Source organism: Neodiprion pinetum, chromosome 4 (assembly GCF_021155775.2).
Source record: "Neodiprion pinetum isolate iyNeoPine1 chromosome 4, iyNeoPine1.2, whole genome shotgun sequence".
NCBI classification, from domain to species: Eukaryota; Metazoa; Arthropoda; class Insecta; order Hymenoptera; family Diprionidae; genus Neodiprion; species Neodiprion pinetum.
This window is the reverse complement of record NC_060235.2, coordinates 6,348,207-6,362,546: the sequence shown is the minus strand read 5'-3', so window position 1 is coordinate 6,362,546 and position 14,340 is coordinate 6,348,207. Positions and strand designations below refer to the sequence as shown.

The 14,340-nt window shown below is 36.4% G+C and overlaps 2 protein-coding genes across 6 annotated transcripts in view; one reads left to right on the top strand and one right to left on the bottom strand.

Moving 5' to 3' along the window:
- Dh44-R1 (Diuretic hormone 44 receptor 1) overlaps window positions 1-5,971 on the bottom strand; it is a 29,186-nt gene extending 23,215 nt beyond the window's left edge. The window contains exon 1 of one of the 2 annotated variants that reach the window (XM_046623220.2): window positions 5,567-5,971. The gene's annotated coding sequence lies outside the window, so the exon portion shown is untranslated. Of the gene's footprint in view, window positions 1-5,097; window positions 5,465-5,566 lie in introns of those variants that run through there. The other variant, XM_046623219.2, reaches the window with a different exon arrangement.
- A 1,592-nt stretch (window positions 5,972-7,563) lies between these two features.
- Alg12 (Alg12 alpha-1,6-mannosyltransferase) lies at window positions 7,564-13,486 on the top strand. Of its 4 annotated transcripts, XM_046623176.2 has the most exons (8): window positions 7,564-7,947; window positions 8,251-8,383; window positions 9,011-9,184; window positions 10,013-10,166; window positions 10,241-10,385; window positions 10,491-10,717; window positions 10,829-11,077; window positions 11,250-13,486. In XM_046623176.2, exons 1-8 carry the CDS (start codon window positions 7,822-7,824, stop codon window positions 13,033-13,035), a joined length of 2,994 nt encoding a protein of 997 aa, XP_046479132.1. In that variant the 5' UTR covers window positions 7,564-7,821; the 3' UTR covers window positions 13,036-13,486. The 4 variants fall into 4 exon arrangements, with proteins under 4 accessions (XP_046479132.1, XP_046479133.1, XP_046479135.1 ...); XM_046623177.2 differs by lacking the exon at window positions 7,564-7,947 and having other exon boundaries at window positions 8,348-8,383; window positions 9,011-9,101; XM_046623179.1 differs by lacking the exons at window positions 7,564-7,947; window positions 8,251-8,383 and adding an exon at window positions 9,738-9,810 and having other exon boundaries at window positions 9,011-9,101.
- Window positions 13,487-14,340: the final 854 nt, after the last annotated feature.

Below are 14,340 nucleotides of genomic sequence, written 5' to 3'. Positions count from 1 at the left end.
AATTATTTTGTAAACCTATCAGATTATAATTGTACAAATTTCAGACCGTATTTTCTAATCTTTGTAAACTCTCCCAGATAATTGGAATCAAACTTTTCCTCCTTTTCCATGAAAACGTATGAATAGTATTTTTATTATATGTACAGTATCGAAAAATTATCAACATCTAAATGATTGAACAGTTACCGAGGTAAGAAAAATCAAAAAAATTATACATCAGTAATATTAAACAATTGAAATGTTATGAATTCAGTGTTTTTTTTCTTTGAAGAAGTAAAAAAAATGGCGAGTGGCGTCTGAATAGCATCTTAAAATTTCGTTGGCCTGCAGTTTTTATGGGAAAATTCTTCGAATCGCGAAACCGCTGGTAGATTGGCAAAACCGGTTAGTTTTTTTTAAATATATTGATTAAGGTTTGCCTGTAAATTTTATAAAAATTCCATGACTAATGTGATTTCCAAAAAAAAAACAAAAATCGCATGTAATCATCAGTGATTTTGTTTTTACCATCTGACGAACAACAAATACTCTGTCTTACTGGCGTAATTTCCAAAGTTCATATAATTAAGGACAAAATTTTTAAAGATTTCATGATTATTGTAATCACAGTGACTGCGATATGATTGCGAATAATAACGTTAACGGATAATGATTGTCAGACTTCAGAGATTGTCATGATTACAACGCGATTACAATTATTACAAAATGACTACGATAAGGGTTGTCACAATGAATGCTTCAACGGCAAACCCCTCGCAAACGGTTAACTCGAGGGGTTATTCAGTCGTAGATCAGGTGACGAGCGATTTCGATGTCTTCAATGATTTCAATGATCTCAAGTGATTTCAAGCGATTATAAAATGACTGCTTCGCAAAATGGTTTGCGATTTTAACGAGTGATACATACGCGTGCGATTTCATGTGATTTCAAGGGATCTCATACGATTTTATGCGATATAAAGCAATTTTGCGCGATTTCAAGAGACCTCGAGTGATTTCATGCGATTTCAACTTGTTACAAGTGATTTTAAACGTCTTTAAAGCGACTGCTTTCCGACGTTGTTTGCGATTTCACACGATTTAACGCAATTACACGTGATTTCGAGTGATTTCAAGTGATTTCAACCGATTATAAGGCATGCTTCGGCAAAGTGGATCGCGATTTCACTCGTTTCAGGCAATTACACGTCATTTCGAGTAATTTCAATAATTTCGAGTGATTTTAAAGCAACTGCTTTCCAAAGTGGTTCGCGATTTCAACAAGCGAACACACGTGCAATTTCACGCGATTTCACACAATTTCGGGTAATTACGCGTGATTTCGAGTGATTTCAATAATTTCAAGTGATTTTAAACGGTTTTAAAGCGACCGATTTCCGAAGTTGTTTGCGATTTCACACGATTTAACGCAATTACACGTGATTTCGAGTAATTTCAAGTGATTTCAACCAATTATAAGGCATGCTTCGGCAAAGTGGATCGCGATTTCACACGTTTAAGGCAATTACACGTCATTTCGAGTAATTTCAATAATTTCGAGTGATTTTAAAGCAACTGCTTTCCAAAGTGGTTCGCGATTTCAACAAGCGAACACACGTGCAATTTCACGCGATTTCACACAATTTCGGGTAATTACGCGTGATTTCGAGTAATTTCAATGACTCGAAATGATTTTAAACGGTTTTAAAGCGACCGATTTCCAAATCGTTCCGCAATTTCAACAAGTGAATAACCCCCTAGAGTTAACTAGTGAAAACGGTGTTTTTCGGCCACCACGTATGCCTCGAGCGCGACTGCGCCCCTTCCCATCAATTTCGCACCCTCGGCGGTCTGACTTATTGGCTCTATTCGTCCCTTCCTCAATCTCCTTAAACACCCCGCGATTGATTCTCCCGCGGCTGCAGCAGCTGCTTCCGGACTTCCGTCTTACGTGAATTTCGCGTTATCCGGCCGAAGTCTGCGAGAATTGCGCGAGATGCGATCGGGCGAATATTATAATCGGTTGTAGTAACGCGAACGCGTTAGCCTTTTATCTTCGGATTTTTATTTCGTCGGGAAAAAACGGAATTATTTCGATCGTTACGCTTGCCTTTTCAGATCATATATTTACCGCCGCGATAATAATATAACACGACGAGCATTTCACACCGCGAAATATACGTCGTGACATAAATAAACACGCATGCCATGTATCGGGAGAATTGTCTTATTTTTTATTTTCCTTTCTCTTTTTCTTTCATTCTTTTTTTTTTCCAACAGAATCGAGCCATACTGTAACGGTTTTTCATTTACGAAAAATTCTTATCGATTGCGATAAGATGCGAAGGTTATTTTTTCTCGTAAAAATCATTTCCATACATTTTACACACATGCGTAACACGTATTCAATTACTTTATAGTGCGCAAATTTATATAACGCATGACTGTCGAATAAATCCACGATTTCGGTTTATAGCTGCTTTCCATTCACGATCAGTTGAGAAAAAACACGTCTTCGGTCCGATAAAACAAGATCAGGCAGGAGATTATTTTATATCGGCAGTAAAACATTGAAAAATCGCTAAAAAATTCACTCCGATATTATTGGAAAAGTTTTAAAATGATTTAATCGAGTGACAGAAATTTTTAGACACGGTGAAGAAAATCGGTATTTTAATGCTGACGATGAAATGAAAATTTGTTGAGATGAAAATTCTCTCAACTTGAAAATCTGCGAAACAAGGCAAAAAACTGGATACATGACACGGTGAGGTGGACATAAAAATATGTCACAAGATTTAAGAATCTCATTTTAAAAATTCGACAGCACAAAAGTTTAAAAGTACTGTCATACGCCATTTTTTTCCCGTCAAAATTCCGGCGTGTCAACGTCTTACGAATTTTCTCATTTTTCGTATATATTTGACCAATTTGCCGCCGCGTATATTAAATTCTTTTATGTTTCCTCAACTTTTTCCCGGTGAAATATTGATTTCATTCAAAATTTCAAAAAATATCAGCCTGTCACAAGTTGGCATGAAAATACATCCAAAAATTCATACATTCCTTTTATTTCAAATTTAATAAACTGGTTCAACGGAATTCAAATTTATTGGAAAAAAAACAACCGGAATTCATTGAACATTGGATTATCTCGGTAACAATAATTTATAATTAATTATAAAAAGTGTGCAAGAGGTAGTTTTTTTTTTTTTTTTTGTTGGTTAATGAGTCGGCTAATGTTAAGAATAAAGAGTGGCGGTCAAAAAATTATACGTTCGAATTTAAATACGAATTGTTTCAACCGTATTATGGCAATGAAAAAATGTATTGAATACAAAGAAATCTTCACTGAGAACAATTTCATTTGTTACAGTAACTAGAAAAGTTCGGTAAAACAGGTATCGTTAAAAAAAAGTGTTTGAATATTGTTGGAATTACGAAAAACGAGGTACGCCTAAACATTTTGCGCTATTGTCGATCCTTTTTGGTAATTGCATAGCAAAATCAGTTTCTGAGGTTTACTCCACTTTTTTAGTTAAACAAGGCCTTGACATCAATTTATTTATTGTTGCACGAGCGTTAAATTTTCGCAACAGTCGCAAGAAAATATAGCAACAGCGATCGTATTGAGAAAGAATAGCAACGGATACTAGAAAACTAATTTTCATTTTCTACCTAGAACTATATTTATGGATTGTGGTAAAAATTGAAAATATTTAAGAACTGAGCGGTAACCGTAAATAAAAATTTCTCTCAGCGTTGTCGTGAATTTGAATAAACTTGTTCTCAGAGTTAATCGATTGTTTCCGCACGGAATCAATAAAATTCCTGATCTTATGGACATCCGGTCATTCCTTGTATTATTTACCACTTTTCTGGGTCACTGTATATCCGACTAGCGTTTCGTACGATGTCACAATCGCATCGGTCAATTACGATATGGCTCAATTAGGGTCATCAATTGCACCGGAATTTCTCTAACTGCAGGTAATTGCAGGCAGGCAGTGTTGAAATATGGGTTTGCACCTCGAATACGACGCACGTTTCAAGCTGAATACTCTGACTGACAAAAGTTATTGGACGATACGTTACGTTTCGTTTCGTTTCGTTTCAGCTACTTTTTTCCATTCCTGCTTGACACGAGTATAGGTTTGTATTGCCGCTCACTTTTTCAAGCTTACCACGTTTGCCAAATAAGCTTGCCGAGTGAAAGCTCTCGCATTTATAACTCGGCAAATGAATATATTTATTTGAACCGCGGTATGTTCCAACAGTCCGAATAACTTTTGTTAGTCGAAGCGTATACCGTGGTTTTATTATTTATTTCCTTCTACTCCTTCTCTCCCCTGCCATAATCCCGTACCTTTTTTTACCCTAGCGTTTTTCTCTTCTTTCTTTATTCTTTTAACATTTTTACGTTTACTACTTTTCTCACACTTTCGCGCACTCGTCGCTCCGCGCGAGATAAATTTACAAAAGACTCGGGGCAAGGGAAATATTATACGTGTATCAGTTGCTTCGAGGACCGACACTTGTACAATGTCTCGAAACAGATTGAATTAGACTCTTTGAAACTCAATTATTTCGTCAGCTCTGTAAATATGGAAATGAATTGAATTCGAAGAAAAAATTTAATAAAATTAAAAAAAAAGGTAACAAGGAAGATAAAGGAGGATAAAAAGAGATGAGATATAGAAACGGAAGTGGAAAAAACGCGCGTTGTTTTACATTAATATACAGAAGCGAGAAGAATAAAAACGTTTTTTACGCGAGTTCGGGAATTTTACAAGAAACAAAATTTGACGTGAGAATTATTTGCCAATACGTAATTTTTCATGAAAATTGTTTCTCTTGTTCAAATTTGACAAAGACGAGAAAATACCGTAACCACCCTCTAAAATTGTTGTTCACAATTTTACACTATAATTTCACCTCTTTTGCTGTTGTATACAATTAATAATATGAAAAACTGCTTTGGATCAAATTTACTTTTATCATCCATCGACTTGAATTATGAAAAATCATTATGCATGTATTTAACAATAATAATTACGGGAGTGAAGGGGGGGGGGGGAGGGGGGATTAAATTCGGGAATTATTTTCCCGCATTTGTACCTGCCACTTGGCCGTGTGGAGAAAAACGTCCCGTTTAATTAAAAGTTTCGTTCTGCGCATGGGATTATCCTTCAGCTTTAAGAGAGAAGAGAGAGTAAGAACGGAGTTGAAATTTTCTGTGTATAAACTCGTTGCTGATACGTCCGAATGTATTACAAAGTTAAATTCTCCATTGTTTATCCTGGAGGTTTGAGAATAATACTCCTATAGAGGAATACAAGAACTCCTGTTGTATCTACATTTTCCAAAGAGGAACCCGACGATTTTACATCCGAGAAAATATTTCACCGAGAAATATTCGCGTTTGAATAGAGAATAATAATTAATGAGAGAAAATGGCGCCTGTTAAAATTTACAACAACGATGAAACGGACGATCGAATAATCCGTGTATTATAATAAAATATTCACATTCTTACGGGAATTGTTAACACAAAATTAGTTACAAAATAATTCACACTTCGGCTAACCTGCTGTGTAATTATTACGCGATTTGATATCTAGGTGCGAATCATTTGGCCAGAGTTAAGCCAACGGTGAAATTAATTTATGGAAGATTGAATCAGCGAGCGATTGGCGAGCCCAATCTTCATATCGTCCGTAATATCGAAACAGAGGGATAATATTGAAGTTAATAATCGGTCGAATACATGCATGCGCTATCGTTTTAATTTAATCGATAATGCGGAAAATGCGCACTTTTAACAATCACCGATTACCGCGCGCGCGGTTAAACGTGACTTTTCAATTTCGTTTGACGCAATAGCGAACGGAGACGAAGAGGAAGTAGGATAAAAAGTAATCAAAAAATTGTTTAAAACACGTTTCCGAGCGCGCATTGACGTGTTACTTTATGTTAAAACGATATCACATCTCGAGTAGGACTGAAATTAATGCATACTCTACGCTTCACTGACTAGGCACACTTCGCCTTCTAGTGCTAATGGGCTTATCTTCGTCAAATATTTACCCAGTTAATAAGATTTGCCAACATTGCTCTAGCGGCACCCACTTACCACCGTCTCTCTTCTTCTCGACATAACGATGCCGCGGTAAGTCGGTTTAAAAAAATAACTCCATTTCTTCCCTTCGATTAACCGTGCGCAATGTACGCGAGGAACGAATAAAATAAAAATATACTCTCCTCGCACTCACGTTACACTTTGAAGAACGACCGCTAATTTACCATCAACGTCACAGTTCGTTTATTTATACTTGCCGCAAGATATGAAAGACAAATTTTATCATTTATATTATATACCGTGTATCGAAACAAATTGCGCATGAATTTTAATCGCCGTTATAAACTTTTAAAACTACTATACGGTATGTTGTGCAAATTAATTTACTGCACTTGTACGTAACTTTGGAAATCTAAACTACGCGGTGTGGAAGAAAGTTGGGAAAACGCAGTTCTTATTATTATTTTTCTATAAATCAATCCGAGGAGAAATTTCTACGGAAGTACAAAAACTAGTACTTAAAATCGAACTTCGGCCTTCGACGTTGTAGCAAAATCGCAATCTTGTGTAACATGGGAACTAACTCCGTTAAAAGAAGCGATAATGTTTTGACCAAATTATTGATATTAATTAACGTTGGAATTCGATATTGTGTAATAACTACTGTAATTACATATTCATTTGCAAAGTCGTCAGTTTTATAATACATCCGAAGAACTAGGAGCTTCCATAGCTGTTGATGCAGAGTTAAGCATCCTCGAGTTCTGACGTCGAAATATTCACTAAATCTCAGTAGGTATGTGTATATGTATATGTATGTGTATATATATAATTCCGGACGTACAAGAGATTCCATCTGCATATTTCGAATAATTCATACGAAGTATATATGAATATACAAAACAACGCGAAAGATATTCTCTTTCGCAACGACGTTATGTGATTATACAAGGTGACGTACATTATCGCGTTGTACCGATAATAATATGCACATCTCTTTCCCCCTGCTACGAAATACATGCGTAAAGATGTATAACAAAATTGCCAAGAATTGTTTAAAATATTTTCAAACATCCTAGTGACGCCGTTATTTATTTATAATTTTTTAAGTTTTAGAGCTTTGGCTAGAATTTTCATCGAGTATTGATTATGTTTGTACAGGTATACTTCCTCAGTCAACGCTTTGTATCTTCAAATTATAATTCAAACCGACGAGGATTTTCGCGTCGCGTGATTTGTGGCGCCATCTGTAGAAACTAAGCTGCGACACGAAGGCGGTAATATTTAACCTTAAAAACAACAAACCCGTTTCTACAAGCAACGTAAAGTTAGACTTCAACGAAATCAACGATAAATACATATAAAACGTTTGTGAGAGTGAAACACGGTAAAATTTCTTTCCAGGATGTTGGATTATTAATTTTTTTTTTTTATCACCTAACCTACAAATACGGAGATTGGCAGGAACGATTAGATGGATTAGATTTAGACGGCTGGCAGCACTGTGGTTGGAACCGGCAAGCAGACGACAGATAACGTCGTCGTCTGCAGGTAGTTCGGCAGTTTGCTTTTGCCCGTTGCTGCCGTGAATCTATTTCTGATCAATCACAATCTCCTTCTGGTCCACTCCCGCCGCACTTCATCGACAAGTTAGCTCTGCGTACGAGACGAGACGAGACTAGAAAACAGCGAACGAATTCATCGCCGAAATGGAATAATCGTTGACGAATGTAGCCGAGGTAGAAAAAACAGAAAACTCAATAATGGATCGCATAGTAATACTCGTGGCGAGTATCCACCTTTTTTACTGCCCCTTCACCAAAGTTGAAGAGAGTTTCAACCTGCAGGCGATGCATGATATTCTCTACCACGGTTTTAACCTGACAGAAGTGAGTACAAATTTTACCACAAAAATACGCTGTGGTTACTCAAACAACAGGTCTAAAATAGCTGACTCGACTACCATGGCGATTCGATAAGCTTTTCTCAGACTGGTCGTTAGTGTAACGCTTGTCGTATTTACCTCTTTTATTTTCTACCATAACAACGCCGATCGTTGATCGATGGAAATCGTCTGGCAATCTCTGGGAAAAGCCTCGCCAAAAGCTGTGTACGAATTCTGAAATAATTCCTCTCTCCTCTACCAACTGCCGTCTGATGATACGTATGCATCTATTTTTCCTTGAATTTAGTACGATCATCGTGAGTTTCCTGGAGTTGTGCCAAGAACATTTCTGGGTCCAATCATGATCTCCTGTATTGCGACGCCCTTTGTTGCAGCTGTTGATTACCTCAATCTCAGCAAATTCTTCTCCCAATATGTCGGTGAGCTGTTATTTATCTTGACGCATGTTTATTTGTTAGTTATTTTTTGGTAGAAATATAGATGAATTTTGAAAAAGAATCTTCTCAGGGTGATTATTCAGTCTAAACGACATGTTCGTAATTTAATAATCCTATGCGCAAAGAAAGTGGAACGGGAATAAAATATGGGATGGAAATTCGCAATGTTAACGCTGCGATAAATCTTTGGCAAAAATTTTTACTTAAATTTAAGAATATTCGAATTTCACACTAAACCATAATAAAGCGAAACGTAGTCATATCATAGATATAGTGTTTCCCTATGTAAACGTTACAGATTTCAACCACATAATAAAATTACATACCTAAAGTTTCAATCGAGATCAAAAAATAAAATTGTCGCCACTGCTAAGTTCTGATAAGTTCTCGGACTAATATGAATAGCGGTAGTTTAATTCTTATAGCTAAAAATTGCATCGACTTGCATTTGTATTTTTCACAACCGAGTATGAGTGAAAACTTAAAATCGGTTGGAATTTCAGATAAATATAAAACCTCTGTTGGTAACGTTTTTTCTGAAAACTTTATACCTTTTCGTTTTAATTACTTCGAAAAAAGGAACTTATCTAAATTCTTTTCCATTTCCAGTGAGAGCTGTACTGGGCCTGATGGTAATAGCCACGCTACGACTGTACAGACAAGCGTTACAGCAAATATTCGGCCTCCAGTTTGTCAAATGGTTTGTTGCAATCACCATAACGCAGTACCACTTCATGTATTACCTGAGCCGTCCTTTGCCAAACATCATGGCCATGCCTCTAGGTGAATAAAGGACTAAAAGCTAGTCATTTCGTTACCTCCCACTTTGGGTCGTCTTCAGAAATTAACGTTTGAATGTGTTGTACGTCGATACAGAGGTCGGTGTCAATGTTTATTTGTTGTCATTGTCTAAGCAGTCTCACGTTACGCGTGTGAGCTAAAAATTGCTCGTTTCGTTAAATAAGAAAAATAAAAAAATTCTACGTACAATCGACACAGTCCTGTGATAATGTAAATTCGACATGAAGGTTTGTTCGGAAGATTGTTCACTTGTACATGTATATTTGAATGAATTCAAAGACAGTTTTCCCGATTGCATGTTCGTTAGAAATCAAAGGGTGGAACTCGAATGGCTTATTTCAAAAGGCGCTCCTTTGATGAAGAAAGTAAGCTTTATGCCTGTGTATATTGTCGACTAGCATTTGCCGACTGCTCTTATCTTTAGTAAAAGTTTCATATTATTTGACTCTGATGCCACTGAAAAAATGCTGATATTATCACAAGTAACGTCAATTGATCTTACTTATTCAAACGTGTGATAATATTTATGTTGCAGATAAAACTCGAAATGCATAAATTGAACGCATTAAGTAGCATCAAGGTCTAATAGTAGCTAGAAAAGAAATAAGGTATGGCTAATTTCGTATTCGTCGAGGTATTTCTTTATTTTAAGAAAAATGATTCGTCTACACTTTCACTCCGCAGCTTTTTTAAATAAACATAATCATCAGCCTGTCCCCCCAATTTTCCAATCACTGCAATTATTATTCTCTCTTAGTCCCAGTAGCGTGTTGATCAAAATAATCATTGAGCTGAAATTTCATTTTCTAGTTCTGCTCGCACTCTATGGTTGGCTCAGGCAAGACCATGTAACGTTTATCTGCTCATCAGCGGCAGCCATCATTATATTCAGAGCCGAATTAGCTATGCTATTAGGACTATTTCTCATCCATGACTTAGCCAGTACGAAACTTACGATACCGAGGTACTTTGAAACAGAATACTATCCATCATCACGCCTCAAATCTGGTCATATTTTATTAACTGTATTGGTTTCAGATTGCTCAAAATATCGATACCCTCGGGCATTTTATTTCTGGGAATCACCGTGATCATAGATTCGATTTTTTGGAGTCGTCCTTTGTGGCCCGAGGGTGAAGTCTTCTACTTTAACACGATTCTCAACAAAAGTAGTCAGTGGGGTGTATCCTTTATAAATAACACTGAAACTGTTTCACTTAATCGACGAGCAAATAGAACGATTTACTTTCAAGTCAAATGTTTCTTCCTCCTTAACACCAGAATGTAGACGTCACCATTTCTTTGGTACTTTTATTCTGCTTTGCCTCGCGGCCTGGCTTTCTCGTACCTTTTCATACCACTGGGAATGATGTGGGACAGGAGAGTGCGCGCTCTAACTATTCCCGGAATTTTTTTCGTCCTACTCTTCTCTTTTCTACCGCACAAAGAATTAAGATTCGTTATATACGTCTTCCCGCTTCTGAACATTGGAGCAGCGGCAGCTTGTCACAGGATGTGAGTTTCGCACTTGTACATATTTTATCAGCAAACCAGCAAAACTCGTTCCAGGAAAAGTCATTCTGTTCGTCGCCAAAATCGTAATTTTTGTTTTTTATTTTCTACTAGATGGGAGAACAGAGCAAAATCATCGTGGAACGGATTTTTCGCACTGGCTGTTCTCGGTCATCTAATTTTGAATGCCATATTCTCCATGTTCCTGCTCTGCGTGGCAGGTTCCAACTATCCTGGAGGTTTGGCTATTACCAGATTGCATCGATTAGAGAAAGATGCCATTGAACCGGTACACGTGCACATAGATGTCCTAACTGCACAGACTGGAGTCTCTAGGTTTACGCAGACTAACAAAAACTGGATGTAAGTGATACTCCCTTTTTTCAAAATAATTTTCACTTCTATCCGTGCCGACAAGTCATTCATTTACTCGCGACTTCCTGACTGAGATATTTTTAAAACGATGGGCTGCTAATGATGAATGATGAAAATCTTACTATTTTGAGATTCTCTCGAACGATTCTTTACCTTTCAGATATTCCAAACAAGAAAATATAACAATTGATAGTCCTGAAATGCTGCAATTCACGCATTTATTAATGGAAGCTAAAAGTAAATATTCGCCAAACATAAAGCCGTACATGAAAACTCACGATATATTAGACTCGGTCGACGGATTTTCTCATATCACGTTAAACTACAATGGTATACCGCCGATAAAGATAAAAACGAAACCCACTATTTTTATAATGAAGCGAAAAGCAAATATTAAATACGATCCGATAAAAGCTAGAGTTAGGAAAGATCTGAATGATGGATTAACAAACTTTGAAGATGATGCCAAAAACGTTGCTCTGAATTCTGATGGTACTCGTCAAGATCTGGATAATATAGGATTTATATTCGAAGACATCGAAGCGTCATTAGAGGCTATTGGAAAACCGTTGGAGCAAATATCAAGTGATTTGTTGCCGCATGAAAATGTAGTAATTATTACTGACAAGTCAGACGTAACTTTAAATGATATTGTAGATTATTCCACACCGAGCACTGAAAATGCGGATGAGATTAATGTGGAAGTAGAAGAGAAAAGTAAAAGTGAATCGATGGAGATAATAGACACATCTGATGGTGCAGGGTCGGAAAACTACAACTATTTGCAGAAAACTGAAAACAGTATTGAGCTAGATGATGATTCAGAGACAACTGAAGAAGTCTTTATGGTAGAAAGAAGCAATTCTGGTGAATGCGATGCGCGTATCGAAGAAGAAGCATTGCACGAGCAAGTTGCAAGTGGTGGTAAAATGGACCAGCAAAAATCAGGTAGTTTAAAGAAATCGATGAAAAAATTAATCAAGAAGAAGATGGGCGAAGCTAAGTCTAAGAAAGAAAGCTCCAGCGACAACGAATTAGAAGAGATCCAAGAATATGATAAGAATGATGTAAAAATGCCAAAACGTAATCTACCTTCAGTGTCGCAAAAAATGAAGCCAGTATCGAAACTTGAGTCTAAAGAAAAGAACGCAATTTCAATGGAGAGGACAAAAGTCCACAAAGAAAACGTCATTCATGTCAAGGAGAGTATCAGAAATATAATTAACCAATTCAAAGAATTTGAAAAGGATTTAGCTTCTGAAGATCCAGTGTCTCTGAAGAAATGGTCCAATGATGAATTAAGCGACTATTCAACAGAGTACACCGAAGAAATTGGAGCGGCATCTTTAGAAGAAAATATTGTTGAAATGGATAAATATATTGTCGAAACACAGGATATTAAAGCGGTGAAAGGAGCGAGAGAAAATTTGAAACAAATTATTGATCAGTTCAAGGAGCTAAAGAATGAATTATCTTCAGATGAAGATGATCGGTTCGATCAGATATCCGCTGATTACATAAACAGACCAATTTCAGAGACTTTGATGTTATTCAGTGAAGCGTTAAAAGACTTAGTGGCACGTAGAAAAGAAAGAGCAGCTAAATTGACACTTGAAATTCAAACTCAGCATGAATTGAAGAATAATGATGTGCCAAACGATGAGTCAGTAAAGAATCCAAAAACTGTGAATTTACAGCCTGACATGAACAAGAAGCTTAAATCAAGAATAGCGGGTAATGATGATTCAGAAACTGCACAAGTTTGGCAATCCTCTGCTTCCTCGAATGCAGATTCAATTGAAATACTTGCGGAGAATGTGGAAGTTGCGGAGAAAACAGAAAAGACAGAATTTAAAGCACAACGCAGGGCCATGATAGAAGAGAAATATCCTGAGGTGGAAAATCAAAAGACGGAGCAGAATGAAAACAAAGTTTTGAATACTTGATACCATGATAATATATAACTAGTGAATACAGACTGTTTCCAGTGAATTGCAATGCGCCAAGAAAAATATGTAAATATGTTTCTGTGATACCAAAGTTTACAATTTCAACCATTGCTTATATTTCAACCTGAATACCAGTTGAGTAGCTCTGATGCTATTTTTCCGAATCAAAAATGGAATCAGCAAACTTTGAATGGTCTGTAAGTTTCATTTTTTTCTCAGAATATTTTTCACCGCCGTTTACACCAAATTATCAAATATGTTATAAAAGTTGAAACAAACGAAGTTCTTTTATTCAAATACTTTCAAAGTGCCTTAAAAATGAGCTCCTAAATTCTTTAGTAAGTAAGCTGAATAATCGTACATACGGTATATATCGTGGAAAATGTATATAAGAAATGAAATGTTGTGTATCATTGTGTTACAAAAAGTAAAGACATTTAACTTTAAACGTGTATTCATTCTCAAAGATAACTGTATCTATTTCTTTTAAAAACTGTTGTTAACATGTTAATAACATCAATAAATATTAGTGATAAACTGCTTTTACACAATTCAAATTGCAAACGACGATTAACAAAATTCAATCCACGGCTTTCTTCGTTGCACAACAATAAATAAACCAAAAGCCTTGAGCAAGGCCTATAATAACACCACCTACAGTAACGTGGTACAATATTTTATCTAAAATACCACCTTTCAAATGTATCGGATATCCGTCGTCACACTGAAAATATTAAGAAAGGCAGTTAACAACCAATGAATTGCTTTTAATTTTCCCAAAAGTTACAAGTCTTATCCTGCTACAAAAACAATTCAAGATCAAATGGTTAAAGTGATGGTAACAGTCAAATTATTGTAACTAATGAGAGGAGGCTAACATCGAACCTGCATTTTTGCCTGCTTTTCCTTAAACGCTTTAAACTTGGGGGTATCTTCGAATCTTCGTGGGCCCGAACAGGAGCTGGACTTTCGCAGCAAGTCCAAGCGTCCTAATGATGTGCTCGGATACGACTTGGGGTAGATTTTGACAAGCGAAACAAATCGCAAAAACGAAATCTCGGAAGTTTTACTCGTACAACTTGTGACTATTGACATTTCGATGAATATTATACTGGATTATACTTTAAATTAGAAAATAGTTAATAAAAAAACAGGGACGTTTTATGTCGCGCTGCGCTTTTGAGCAACAACTGAAGTACGAAATTTCTTTTGTCGCGAAATCAACGCAACGTGATTAGTACGAATGTATAAACTTTTTTGAAAACTTGGAACTAATAAGAATACTCACTCTTAATCGAAGTA